Source organism: Musa acuminata, chromosome BXJ1-3 (genome assembly GCF_036884655.1).
Source record: "Musa acuminata AAA Group cultivar baxijiao chromosome BXJ1-3, Cavendish_Baxijiao_AAA, whole genome shotgun sequence".
NCBI lineage: Eukaryota > Viridiplantae > Streptophyta > Magnoliopsida > Zingiberales > Musaceae > Musa > Musa acuminata.
Window position 1 is genome coordinate 7,771,136 of NC_088329.1, and position 14,871 is coordinate 7,786,006.

General features: G+C 40.3%; 2 protein-coding genes across 2 annotated transcripts; both read left to right on the top strand.

Moving 5' to 3' along the window:
• The first annotated feature begins 3,086 nt into the window (after positions 1-3,086).
• LOC135636098 (F-box protein At3g07870-like) lies at positions 3,087-4,238 on the top strand. Its single transcript, XM_065147651.1, has one exon. It carries the CDS (start codon positions 3,138-3,140, stop codon positions 4,236-4,238), a length of 1,101 nt encoding a protein of 366 aa, XP_065003723.1. The 5' UTR covers positions 3,087-3,137.
• A 5,851-nt stretch (positions 4,239-10,089) lies between these two features.
• On the top strand, positions 10,090-14,007 carry LOC135620031 (leucine-rich repeat receptor-like serine/threonine-protein kinase RGI4). Its single transcript, XM_065122623.1, has 2 exons — positions 10,090-13,372; positions 13,474-14,007. The coding sequence occupies exons 1-2, from the start codon at positions 10,549-10,551 to the stop codon at positions 13,929-13,931; spliced, it is 3,282 nt and encodes a 1,093-aa protein (XP_064978695.1). The 5' UTR covers positions 10,090-10,548; the 3' UTR covers positions 13,932-14,007.
• The last annotated feature ends 864 nt before the right edge of the window (positions 14,008-14,871 follow it).

Here is a 14,871-nt window from a genome sequence, read left to right on the forward strand (position 1 = left end):
ATGTTTACGGCTCCCTATTTCATGTGGCCACTACTGAGAATTATGGTCCTTTTTTTATACTACAATTTTGAGACAAATCAAGTATATTTTTAATTTACCTAAAAATAATGGTCATATATATTGTGTATTGATAATATACTTTTTAAAATTTTGTTTTGAATGATATGATAGTTACGAGCTAAGTGTAATGTTAATTTATACATTGCATAAGCATAGAAATATATGAATTATAATAAAAATATATTACACATATAACGTACAATATGAGAGTTCTATATATATTATGACATAGTGAGATTGCACATGTGTATTATAACTTTCTCTTGTATATACTATGACTTACTTTTGCACAAATGTGTTATAACTTACTTTACATCAATGTTTTATACTTTTATATGTGCCATGTTATGGAATTATATATCAATAAAGAGGTTATAAGATGATATTTTACCATTAGTTAAGCATATGATTTTAAATTATTACATAGATGACATGATGATAGATACTCGTATATATAAAATTATATAGGTTTATACTAATGGACTTATCATTTGTAGACTTTGTTTGCAGGTAAGGATACTAATAATCCACTTACGTGATAGGTTGTGAGGCGAGTAGATAAGACCCATGTCAACACAAATATAGATAACTACCTATCAGATATATAAATTTTGGATAGGATATGCGTATTTGGTTGTAGTTACTTATGTGACTAACATATGTCTAGCTATCAACACAACACTGTATAGAAAAGACTATGCTATCTTGTTTAGTAAGCTAAACATGTATCAAATTTATCTGCTTTCCCTCTATATTGTTGATCATATCATAACTAAATTGTAAAGTGACATCTTCTTGTAGTCACATATGTATGTAATACTTGAAATTAGGAGAAGGGTGTTGCATTAAGCATTACATCTTTTATGGTATCAGTGGGAACAAACCTATCCGTTTCAGGCTTATTGAGTTTATTTCTATGTATGCGTAGCCTTATATACGTGAATCGTAGAGAGGATGGATCCTAGATGGCCTTATATTGCCCCACACGCTCCTAGAGTTCACCATGCAAACTCAAATAATGAACCTCCCCTAATTCCTCAACCTTCATAAGAGTAGACTAATCTTCTTAAGCTTTAGATATTTATAACTGATGATACTATTGATTATAAATAAGGGTATGTGTAGTGTGCGAGACTCCTAGAGACATAATTAAGTACGTTTCAAAATAGATAGTTTGTCAACAAGTGAGGACTGAACTACAAGTATCTATTGAAAAATTATAAAAAGTGTCTATTCCAATTTATTTATACTTTTGATGTCTTATAAAAGATTTCATAAGTTGCATATAGTCGTTATGCCACAAACTTGCATACATACACAATGTTGTGTGTGTTAGTAGTCAATGTGGATACATACACAATGTGTCAGTACTCCAAAAGTAAATTGGTAGCCAACCTAGATTTGGAAAGAAATAAGCATGATCTATGGAATAAATTCGTTATCAATATCATACGGAGAATGAAGCCACATGGAAAATAGAATATGATGTTAAAAAGAAGGTCAATCAAATTTGGGGACCAAATTTCAAAGGAAGAGACATAAAAATGTAATCACCGTAGTTTTCTTATGAATTTGAAAAACCATAAATGATATGCACCTCATCATCATTATTTGCCATCTAATTTTTCATAGAATACATCTAATCATTTAGCATTTATTTCCTACTTATAAATACCTTAGTAAAAAAATAACTAATTTAATTTTTGTTTCAATAAAAATAATATGGAATGCACTTTCCTACGTCCGTTGAGATCCTCCTCATCTCCTATATAATTCTTGGCGAACACCCCTCGCTTTCATCTTATTTGAGAGGAATTTGACTGATGATCTTCAATGGAAGACTAAGAAATGTTACACTTTCAAGAGATTGTAAGTTCTCTGTTTTTTATTTTAATAATAACATTATTGCTTGATATCTTCTTGGCTTAATATTTCACAAAATTTTGATCTTCATCAATTTTATATATTCAATAAAAATTATATATATATATATATATATATATATATATATATATATATTAGCATCATTAATTTTAAATAATTGTTTTAAAATTTTATATTATGAAGTAAAAAAAATTATAATTGATATTTAATGATGTTCATGTCGTTATGTAATATATTAAATTATTTAGCATCAAAGAAAATTGTTTATATTTTTAAATTTTAAAAATATTTAAATTATGATTAAAGACAAAAATAAAAGGGAAGGGGGGAATGATGGTTGGGTCCAATAGGAGTAGGCCCAGTTTATGCTTGTATCTAGGATTGGATTGGACGTGGGCTCGGGCCTGATGCTCACCCAATCTAGCATGGTGGGGCCAAACCACCAAGCACCAACTACGGTCTAATCCAACTCGACTAAGCGTTGAGTTATGGTGGGGTCGTGCTTGTGGCCCAATGCGATGACTCAGCAACCCCACAAGTTCCAGCGTAACTTGGCGTGGCCAAATGCGTGCGACTCGACATGGCTTGCATGACCCAAGCAACGATCCAATGGCATCGCTATGGGGTGAAACCCAAACTAGTCTGGTTTGAATTGGTTCGAGTTGGGCAATTAATGATCAGTGCAGCTTGAATCCAACCAAGTTCAACTTGATATCAGGCCATGTCACCTCAAATTCAAGCCGGTCTTAAGGTCTTAGTGGACTCTTTAAGAGATTTTATTTTTAATGAATTTAAACACTTGTTAGAGGTTAACCAATTGTTTAGTTTAATCATCAGTTGAGATTGAAGATGATATTATGAGGTATGTATTTAAAAAAAGATTTTTGTTATATATATATAGATAAAAATTATATTCCCTTCTTGCATATGAATGATGCCACTGCATTCACTTCACTCAGTGGATTAAAGTCTCTTCATCTACATGGATAGAATATATTATTAAGTGTTCGACCTATGCTACTGTAATAAAAGAATGATAATGGATAATTATGTGTATGAGAATTCTGTATGTTTGAAATGTGCTATAATGATAGAAATTTGAAGGTTCAATTTTTTATATTTGTTGGACTTTTTAGGACTACTGGGAGAAAGAAAAGAAATTTTTGTCTCTGGATGTTTTGAATTGTAAGGTCATGTCTAAAGCGAAGAACACGGAGACGACGGAGCTTCCATCGGACCTCTTCATGGAGATACTATCATGGATCCCTGCCAGGGCCATCTTGAAACTCCGGTGTGTATGCAAATGCTGGTATTCCATAACGACGGACCTCGCCTTCATCCGACTGCATCACCAACAACAGCAACTCCTCCCTCGAGTTACTTCCGTCCTCGCATTTCACCGACACTTTACCGACGATGTATCTCTCTTGTCTCGTCTGGATGTAGTCGATGCAACGTGGGCTGCAAGGGATGTCGCCGTCTGGCACAGCCGCCCACTGCTGGCCGTATCACCTCCTTGCCATGGATTAGTTTGCCTCTACCACGTCGACATAGAATTCGACGTTTGCCTGTACAACCCCACCACCCGCAAAAGCTTCTCCTTACCGCATAATTTTACCAGCGTCAATATAATTCTCTCAGACTTTTGCTTAGGATATCATCCGGTTTCAAGACAGTACAAAGTTATCCATACGTTCTGCACCCGATCGACCTCGTTGGTGATGGAAGTACTGACTGTTGGCGGAAGTACATGGAGGAAGGTGGAAGTGAGCAGCGCTCTCGGTATGCTTACGATGTTAAACAGGGGAAGACCGAGTGCAACTGGAACTATGTATTGGCTTGGACAAAGGAACCTCTTGGAAGACGCTATTCTCTCTCTTGATCTAGAAAATGAAAGGATCACAGAAGTTCCTTTTCCGGATATTGAACCCCAACATGAGAGCGGTAACAACTCATTGATAGAGATGGAAGGCACCATTCATTTCGCTGTCCATTGGTTCACCATGGTAGACTGGATGGATATTTGGATGTTGCAAGAGTCGGGTGCCCACCGAGTGTGGATCCATAAGTTTCATCTCCGTCTGTGCGCATTGCCGAGGGGAGTAGGCCAAGTGGAGAGAGTATTACGTCCTCCTACGCCTCTTCTCATAAACCAGGGCAAGATTCTGATAAGCGACTGCCGAAGATTAGTGTCCTACGATCTGGGGAGCAAGGGCTTCCAGTATGAAGTGGTCTTTCAAGCTTACGATGATTTCTTTCCGTTTGTCATCGTCGAAAGCCTTGATTCATTTTAGAATTTGATGCATAGCTATCTCTTGCTGCTGGTCCTTTTGATTCTTTTTCTTGTTTTTTTATTGATTTAATTGTTAAGTAGATGGATCATGCAAGTTTCTGGATCAGTCATCATAATTGGATTCTCATGCCTTTGTGCATGCTTTATATTTGGACTGAAGTGAAGAGGTTTGTTCTGACTTCTCTATTTGGCCTAATATATATATATATATATATATATATATATATATATATATATATATATATATATATTGTTTACTGCATTTTGGAATAGCTTGTCAAACGAATCAATGCTTTCAGAGGTCCTCAAACTTATGACTTCGGTGGATGTGTTCACAACCTTCAAATCTAAACATTGGTATGGATGGAATATGCTATGCCAACTCTTCAGGATTTAAACGCTCATTCTATAATTCTATATTTAAAATATTAATCTGATGTTGATATACTAAACTCATTTATAAATGTTAAGGATTTAAAATCTCATCCAAAATATTTTTTGCTTACATTGTAAAAGATTTAACTACTGAGAACATCTTGGGATCAAATTCCCTCTTGATTGTTTACTTCAAATAAAAAAAAATAGAATTCAAAACTTTATGTAGAAATGATAAATGAAGCACAATGTTTGAGGATTTATTTTGGTGTTTGAGAGGATCATATAATTATCAAGCTAAATACTGTGCTTTAATACATCCTTAAAAATTCCAAGGTTGGAACTCGGAAAACTAAAGGAAGATGAATTTTGTTGTCACAAACATTTAATGCAACACTTGTTTCTCTCTCTCATTAGTGAACGAGAAGTTGATGGTCATCAATCCTTTCGTGATAGAATGGTTCTTGGAAACCAACTTCATTATTCTTCTGGTGTGTAATAAAAAAGGAAAAAGATTTCAAGCCTACGATGAATGTCTCAATTTTATAATAACTATAATTTTTTAGTATGGTGCCAATTTATGATTTGTTGTAAAAAAAAAAGAAGAAAATTCCAATAGAGATGTTTAGCGGTTAATAGATGAGTGATTTAGTTATGGGGTTCTTTGTTTAAGCAAATAAACAAGAAAGTATCTTAGGTTGCATATGCTTCAATTTTGAGTCTTTTGTTCTCAAAGTATATTTTACTAATTAAGGTTGCATATACTTTAATTTTGAGTCTTTTGTTCTCAAAGTATATTTTAATGATACATACAGTGATTCTACAACAAATGTAACCAAAACAATCGACTCCCAACAACTCATATAATTTGTTTCAATACTCGATCTCACTATATCCCATCGTAGACGCCTCAAATAATATTATGGGATAAGAATATGAACACCAATATCATATGGCCTCTCTTGGTGGACTAATATTTTAACATCATATGATTGACACCTTAGCCTCAAGTTGAATAGACCGAATGTTATTATTTCGAATTCAATATATCATAATTAAGTCTAGAAAAGACACGCCACCTCCATAACTAGCATTGACTGTGGGAGTAATGATAGTAGGAGCTCACTGTAAAAGAGCTCCCTTGAGAACGTACTAAGAAGATATATCTCTTTCTCCCAAGAGTATAAGTCAAATCATCTTAATTTATTTTAACTTGGGTAATAAAAGGGTATTGTTAAAAATGCTCTGATAGAGTTTTGCATGGTTCTACATAATTGGAGCAAGACGAGAATGATGTCAACTAGTACAAAAGAGAGACCTTGATCGGTTCTGACTCGATTTCCAACTCGGAAAATCATTTAATACTATTATATTTCAATCTTTCACTATACACAAATAACATCTTAATAGTATATTTATAATTTATTTTTTATTTTTTAATATTTTAGGTCTATTTAAAAATATCTTTAATATACATATTATAAATATTAGATTTGATGAAAGATTTTGTGAAAATAAATATGCTAAATAATAATATAAGAGGACAATTGTTTCGATAGACAAACTAGTACCGATATGATATTATTATTTTTGGATGATTAGCATGTCATTATATGTATCAATACCAATAAGATATTTTTTTTGAATCTTAATAATACAATTAAATTTATCGAATATGTTTATATTTTTTTTTGTGAGACAATTGATTTAGTTGTCTTAAATGCATAAATTTGGATAGTAAGCTATTTAAATCATAATTGTTATTAGAAAATTAATGGGAATTACGACGTTGTAGGGTTTATAGCTTTCCGGTGGATTGGGGGCGTTGCAAGCAATGCATCAATACCCAATTGTTTTTGAGGCTCTACTAAGTCTACTGAACTTATTTATGCCACTGCAAAGCAAACAGTACAAGAGAGTCCATAAACAACTACACCTGTAGGTATCTTACGGGGGTTACTTCGAACTACAAGTGCTACTACTGTAACCTATTCATCCAAAGAAGAGAGATGAGTCTTCATGAGATGTTCACTACCAATCACAGTTGTGGAAGCACCCAAGCTAAAATAATCAAGCCAAACCATCCAACTATGTGGTGTCTCTCTATTTGTTGTTCTCGAATGGCCGGCAGGCTCAGGCTTTCATATCTGTACTTTGATCTAGTAGGACCATGGATCGATCAGCTCACCCACCACGCAGCCATTAAAATGCTTTTGGAGAGCACCAAGCACTAGTGTGGAGCTGAGCAATGGAATCTGCTCATCTCATCATCATCATATGGTGGATTTTCCAAATCTTGCTTGATTAATCTATAGGAATAGCAAGTCTTTGTACCCAATTCTTCCATCCACTCCCCATATTTAATCCCTACCAACGCAAAAGAAAGCTGGGTGAGGTGGGTGTTAAGACAACCAAATCCTGGAATCGGGGAAGATGATTCAATTCCACTTCTGCATGGTGCATGGGAGACAATGAATTGACGTCCATGGAGTTCAACCCGGCAACCTCATGCTATTCTAATGCTGCATCACTAAGAAAAAGGCAGATTTGTACATTAATGAATTGTAAGATCAGACCAGAAAAGAGGAGACACAGATTTATATGGGTCCCTAATTGGATCCAAAGTGATGGACAATTCAGCTACCTTTCAGCAGAGTTCATAGGGAAGAACAGAGAGTAGTGCTCGGAAAGAAGGCCAAAAGCTGCAACTCCAGAGCTGAGAGGTGATGATTAGGCAGTGGATTGCTTCGACCTGTGCTTATTTCACACTGTTTACTGATACTTTGGGGGAAGAACATAAAAATTCTGAAGCTTTCCTAAATCTATCATATTTATGAATTGGCTAAACCGATATCGACAGACACGACCAAAAGAAAAAGAAGATTGAAATAATGAGTGGCGACATATTCCATCATATAGACAGCATCTAAACGATAAAAGAATTGAACTGCATCATCATATACGACTATCTTGACCATGTTTACAGTGAAACCAGTGGTTTTGTTTAGTTCAGGGGGTGCTCAAAGAACATTTGATTGCGGTGGAAGCTCAGGCTTCATGATCATGCATTATGATAAATTCAGAGCAGTAAATGGGACATATAAACAATAAACTGTCAGAATTCAGATCAGTCTCTAAGAAAAATGTGAACATAACAATCTAATTTTAGTAGAATCTGCAGAGGAATATATCCTAACCTCCGTCTCTAAACTGATCCAATCTGATGCAAAAATAAGTTATCGGATGACAAATTCCTGTAATGTTTTCTCTTCTTAGGAAGTTGCATTAAATCTCCTGACACAAGCATCATACAACAGTAGATCTTTGGTAAGTGTATGTCACGTGAAGAACAGCTAACTAATGCTTAATCTACAAAGCTAAGCAAGCTTCCTATCTGCATGTGCTCTGACATGATCTTACTCCTAAATTAATCCATGAAGACTTGGAACTTTTGCCCTTTAAGCACTTTGTTCGTCGAGGCCAAGTTAGTTCTTTCCTTTATGCTTCTTTTCTTTTGGTCTTACCATTACAAGCAGTGGAAAACAGAAAGTACTCTCATCCTTTACAGTATATTTTTTTCAAGAGAGCATGAAATATAGTATAAGCATCTGAAGCATTTGGTCTTAGGACTCCTTATTTTTATCTGAAGCATCATGGAAAGGTCTATAAGACTGCTTATTGTAGAAGTTTTATATCCTATTTGTTGACCAAAAAATTAGTTCAGATTTTTTTTTTTTCCTTTTGGTCTATCCAGAAGTAAGAAGTTGAATTGTATTTCTTGTGATTTAAGTGTACCATGCACTCAATTGCAACCTATCATGTCTTCCTCCCATGAAAGTGAATAAAAGAAGAACATCAATCTTTGTTATTCTTCTTCAACTTGTAATAAGTTTGATTGCTCAAAGGAGAATTTACTTCAAGAAATTGAAATATATAATCATTAGAATCCATGCTAGGGTTAAAAGGAAAAGGTTGAAAGAGAGACTGTTGACCTAATATGATGTGGAGCTTGTGAGAGAAGGTAAACATTTTATGTTCCCCTGTTCATGTCAGTGGCTATTTATTCTCTTACAACTTTGCTACTGCTACTGTAAAAGGAAGTGCATGCACAGATTCCTGTAAGAGGAGGTTCTAAACAGCCCGTGTCAGAAGGTGAAGAGAAAACTAGGAGAACTGGATGCGAAGAACATGCATCACACCTTGGCAAAGGGACAATCTCTGCTTAATAAAGCCAACCATGTTTCATCACCACATGAGCTTCTCACCCCCCCCATGATATGATCTGCTTTGTCTTCAGTCATTCTCCCTCTATAGATTTCTTTCCTCTTTGTTCCCATGATGCTTCCATCTTGATTCCAGAAACAATATGCCCCTGTGTGTCTGTCCCCAAACATGTCTTTGTTCAGCATGTGAAAGCACTTGTGATCTAATCTTCAGTCATGTTATCATCTCACAATCTATGATCCACATATAAGTTCCAAGTTGACATGAAATCCGATATATGTGCCGGTTGCACAGCTAGGCGTATATAATGAAAATACTCAACCTAATCTTCACAATCTGAGTGGTGGATCTGTGAATGTTAAACCAAATTGAACTTGTCCTTCTCAATATTGTACCTTGTGAACATTATGCAGTGATCTGTCAATGTCTGACCCCATTTGAACTTGTCCTTCTCACTATTGTAGCTTGTAGAATTTGATTGGCAATGAGCAGATATCTATAATGCAGAGTGTACACAAAGCATAATGATGATCATCAGGACCAATAAGAATCCATAGATTTTGATAATTGAGACACAAGTTTTCCATAAAATGGCTAAACCACAAATCTAGTTCAGATCTAAAGTTACAAAGTTGAGACAGAAACTTTATCTAGGGTTGATTATTTGGGCTAATGGACATCAAACCCCACCAACATTGTGCTCTTTAACTATGCCATCTGGTAATGACATGGATGGGCAAAGATTAAAATAGAGCAGAGGCACCATATTATCCTTGCAAACCCTTCCACTCAAAGACATGTTCATGTTCTTGGCTTCCCTTTTGTTACTTTCCAGCAATTGCTGCTAATTTTTTTTAGGATCAACAGTAACCTTCTCCTCCTTCACTAGCATGTGCATTGGGAGATAGATTCCTTCACTTGCTCTTCTTATTAGAGTCCATCTTCAAACTGAGAGCCAGCTCAGTAGATGTCTTTTGCTCTATACTTCACACCACAAGAACACAAGCAACCTATGTAGGTCTAACTGGCAATTTACTTAAACCAGCTGATGGTTGAAAGACCTTTCCATTTCCATAAGCAATTATGAACAACTATGCTCTTATTATTTGATGAACTAAGAGCTCTAGATTTCAAGCAGTATATTAAAGGTTAATTTTTTTCTCTATAAAATGCTTTAATTCATTATAAAGATAACAGTGGAAAGAATAATGTGTTCAGGGGAGATTGAAATACCAGCCATCTTTCAAGAAGATGAAACAAAGAGTACAATGATGTTTGCTTGAGAACAGAGAGGAAATGTCACTGTTTTGAGTTTAAGCTAAAAAGAAAAAGTAGAGGTTGCCAACAGTGTCACTAAATGGACAAGAAATCTAGGGAAAATATAACCTCAAGTTGATAGATGACAGTAACCCCAACCATCCTGCCTTCCACATTATCCCCACCCAGCCATCTAAAACTCCTCAGCATATAACTCCAAAACCTCATCCCATAAACAAAACCATGCCCCCGTCTCCGTCCATCCCTCAATCAGAACAACAGCAATGACACAGAAAAAAAATTAGAAAAGCTAACATGTTCTTTGGATCCAGATCTCCTGCTTTTCTACTATAAACAAAACATGGGGTCTCCCCCTCTACAATCCCAACACCCACTGACCATCTCCTCCCCTCCCTCCCCTTCCCTCCCCTCCCCTCCCCTCCCCCAATCCCGACATGGGGTTGCCTTCAAACATACGTGCCATCTACAGGAGCCCCACCATCTTCACCTCCCTAATTCTCTTGCTCACCGCAAGCTCTCCCTTCTTCTTCTCCTGCTGCCTGGCCATTGATGAGCAAGGTTTAGCTCTGCTGTCATGGAAACGCAGCCTCAACAGCTCCACAGACGCACTCAGCTCGTGGAAGCCCTCGGACCCCGATCCATGCAAGTGGTTTGGAGTTTCCTGCAACTCCAAACTAGAGGTCATCAGCCTGAGCATCACGTCGGTCGATCTGCAAGGCTCATTGCCTTCCAATCTTCAACCTCTCAAGTCCCTGAAGACTCTTGTTCTGTCTGTTACCAACATCACTGGTCCAATCCCGAGAGAGTTCGGCGACTACCGCGAGCTTGCCATCGTCGACCTCAGCAGAAGCCAAATCACGGGCGAGATCCCTGCGGAAGTTTGCAAGCTCAGCAAACTCGAGTCGCTCGTTTTGAATTCCAATTCTCTCCAAGGCGCCATTCCTGCTGATATCGGAAACCTCTCCAGCCTCACATACTTGACTCTCTACGACAACTTCCTGAGCTCCGAGATCCCGGCGAGCATCGGGAAACTGCAGAAGCTCGAGGTTTTCCGGTCTGGCGGTAACCAGAATCTCAAAGGCTCGTTGCCCCCGGAGATTGGAAACTGCAGCAACTTGGTCATGTTGGGCCTCGCAGAAACCGGCATTTCGGGGAAGCTTCCCTCAACGATTGGATTGCTCCAAAGGCTGCAAACCATCGCCATCTACACTGCGATGATCTCTGGTACGATCCCGGAAGAGATTGGCAACTGCACCGAGCTAACCAGCTTGTATCTGTATCAGAACTCTCTGTCAGGCCCGATTCCTTTCGAGCTTGGCAAGCTTGAAAACCTTCGGAGTATGCTCTTGTGGCAGAACAGCCTGGTCGGCTCTATCCCGCCAGAGCTCGGCCGATGCAAACAGCTCGTGCTCGTCGACCTGTCGATGAATCTTCTGACCGGAAGCATTCCCCGGAGCATCGGGAACCTGACCAATCTCCAACAGCTTCAGTTGAGTACTAATCAGCTGTCAGGCCTGATTCCGCAGGAGATTTCGAGCTGTGCTGCGCTGACCGATCTCGAGGTCGACAACAACGAGCTCTCCGGCGAGATTCAAATCGACTTCGCAAAGCTGGAGAACCTCACTCTGTTCTATGCTTGGCAGAACAGGCTGACGGGGAGCATTCCGGCCAGTTTAGCTCAATGTCCGAATTTGCAGTCCGTCGATCTCTCGTACAACAATCTCACCGGGCCGATTCCCAAGGACCTGTTCGGATTGCAGAACCTCACCAAACTGCTCCTCCTGTGGAATGAACTGTCGGGATTTGTACCACCGGATATTGGCAATTGCACAAATCTTTTCCGGCTCCGGCTGAATGGTAACCGGCTCGCGGGAACCATGCCAGCGGAAATTGGCAATCTGAAGAGCCTGAATTTTCTTGACATGAGCAACAACCTGCTAATAGGTCCGATCCCGACGGCGATATCGGGATGCGAGTCCCTCGAATTCCTCGATCTCCATTCCAATGCTTTGACCGGAGGCTTGCCGGAGTCACTGCCAAAGAGCCTACAATTCATCGACGTCTCCGACAACAGGCTCAGCGGACCGTTAAGCGCCGCTATCGGTTCACTGCCGGAGCTGACCAAGCTCATCGCGGGAAGAAATCAGCTCTCTGGTGGGATCCCAGCAGAACTTGGATCGTGCAGCAAGCTACAGCTACTGGACGTCGGTGATAACTCTTTCTCCGGAAGGATTCCTGGCGAGCTAGGCCAACTTCCGGCGCTCGAGATCTCGCTTAATCTCAGTTGTAACCATCTCTCCGGCGATATCCCGGCCCGACTCTCCGCCCTCGAGAAGCTTGGATGCCTCGACATCTCCCACAACGAGCTCTCCGGCAACCTCGACGTGCTCGCCGTGCTGCAGAACCTCGTCACGCTTAACGTGTCCTTCAACGCCTTCTCGGGCGAACTGCCCGATACTCCCTTCTTCAGGAAGCTCCCGCTCTCCGATCTCGAAGGCAACCATGGGCTGTTCATAGCCAACGGCCCTGCAACACAAGAACCATCGAGCAGAGCAGCAATCTCCGCTCTGAAGCTCGCCATGTCGGTCCTGATCAGCGTCAGCGCATTACTGCTGCTGACGGCCGTCTACGTGCTGGTACGGTCTCGTACCGCCCCTCGCCGACACGCGGACGACACGTGGGAGATCACCCTCTACCAAAAGCTCGACTTCTCGGCAGACGACGTAGTCCGGGGACTGACATCGGGGAACGTAATAGGGACCGGAAGCTCCGGCGTGGTCTACAAGGTCGGGACTCCGAGCGGCGACACGCTGGCCGTCAAGAAGATGTGGTCGTCGGACGAGTCAGGGGCGTTCCGCAACGAGATCGCCGCCCTGAGCTCGATAAGGCACCGGAACATCGTGCGCCTGCTGGGGTGGGGCGCCAACCGGAGCACCAAGCTGCTGTTCTACAACTATCTACCGAACGGGAGTCTGAGCGGGTTCCTTCACCGGAGCGGGAAGGAGCAGGTGGAGTGGGAGACGAGGTACGAGATCATGATCGGGCTGGCTCACGCCATAGCCTATCTGCACCATGACTGCGTGCCGGCCATCTTGCATGGAGACGTCAAGGCCATGAATGTGCTGCTGGGGTCGAAATTTGAACCATACTTGGCGGACTTCGGCCTGGCCAGAGTACTAACCCGTGGTGATACTACACACAAGTTGGAGTCCAAAGCATGTCCTCGTATTGCCGGTTCCTATGGATACATTGCTCCAGGTATCAATCTGTCTCATCTTTTCTCCCTTGAAAGAACAATGAACAAAATGAGTTCAGAATAGGTTGTGATTGGACTAATTGAAGGGATTGTATCTGATCAGAGTATGCTTCGACGCAACGGATAACAGAGAAGAGTGATGTCTACAGCTACGGTGTTGTGTTGCTCGAAGTCCTAACAGGGAGGCATCCACTGGACCCGTCGCTGCCCGGGGGAATGCATTTGGTGCAGTGGGCGCGAGAGCACTTGCAGAGCAAGCGCGACCCGGTGGAGCTGCTCGACGCCAGGTTACGAGGCCGGCCGGACCACCAGACACAAGAGATACAGCAGGCGCTTGCAATCGCTTCGTTGTGCGTCGGTGCGCGGGCCGAAGACCGGCCGACCATGAAGGACGTGGCTGCACTGTTGAAGGAGATCAGACGGCCGGCGAACGAAGAGCCCAAAGAGTCGGCGGCGGTATCTGCAGCCGCCGCCGCCGCCGCCGCTGCTTCTCCCGTCCGGAATGTGGACTTGGTAGGCTCTTCCAATTGCTCATTTGCAATGTCGGATTACTCCAGCTGAACAAAGACTGCACTGGTAACAGTTTTTGGAATGACTTATCATTCAGTAAAAAGAAATGCAAATCATCATAACTGTACATGTATTTTACTTGCATTTGTGGGATTGCTGCTACTTCAGATACATGTTAATCTTGTCAAATTCACTCGAGTTTTATATCATGAAATGCCGAGGACAGGTGAAGGATGTGTTGAGACACGAGGGATAAGAGATGGAGTTTTCTGTCTTGAAGTCGATCCATTGATTGGGGGTTAAAACATTGCCAAGATGACTGAAACAGTAGATCTGATAAAAAGAATAAACTCTTTCCGGCAAGAGAATCACATGTCCTGATGCTATCAATACACCTCCCCACATGGTAGAGACAGAAGACCTCAACAAGCAATAAGAAATGACTGTTTGATAGATCGAGCAAGTCTTCTTTCTGTCATTGCTTTTCATGGACTTTAAGCTCAAATCAGGCTTTCAAGTAAATGTGTTAGAACAGATGGTATCTATTCCTCTACATATTTTCTGTATCATAGATCGATGGCAGTTCTAAAGAGCATATGGTCATGGTGTGGAACAAGTAGCTGAAGACTGGATGAGCCAAGATGATCATAAAGCTATGTAAATCGACATTATTTCCTTTGCAACAAAATGCAATATATATAAAAGCGAAGAAAAAGAAATGAACACAAGTACAAGCAGAAAGAAACAAGGCGGCAAAATGGAATAATAGAGAAAACGAGATATGGAGAACTTGCAGTATATCCATTGGTTTAGCAGAGCTGATGGAGAACTTGTGACCTAAGAATTGTCACTCTCACCATCAGCAGCACGCTTTGCCAGCCTGCCATCCATGTCAGTTTCCCTTTGGCCAATGCCAATATGCTGAATCTGAGTACTACTTTATGCACCTTGAGTGCTTTCATTGAGAGCCATGTCTAACCTCCAGCCTTGT

Excerpts from the sequence above, each read along its gene's own strand:
- LOC135636098 (XM_065147651.1), top strand. The coding sequence starts at position 3,138 with ATGTCTAAAGCGAAGAACACGGAGACGACGGAGCTTCCATCGGACCTC.
- LOC135620031 (XM_065122623.1), top strand. The coding sequence starts at position 10,549 with ATGGGGTTGCCTTCAAACATACGTGCCATCTACAGGAGCCCCACCATC. Across the intron at positions 13,373-13,473 it reads CTATGGATACATTGCTCCAG|AGTATGCTTCGACGCAACGG; the intron begins GTATCAATCTGT and ends GTATCTGATCAG.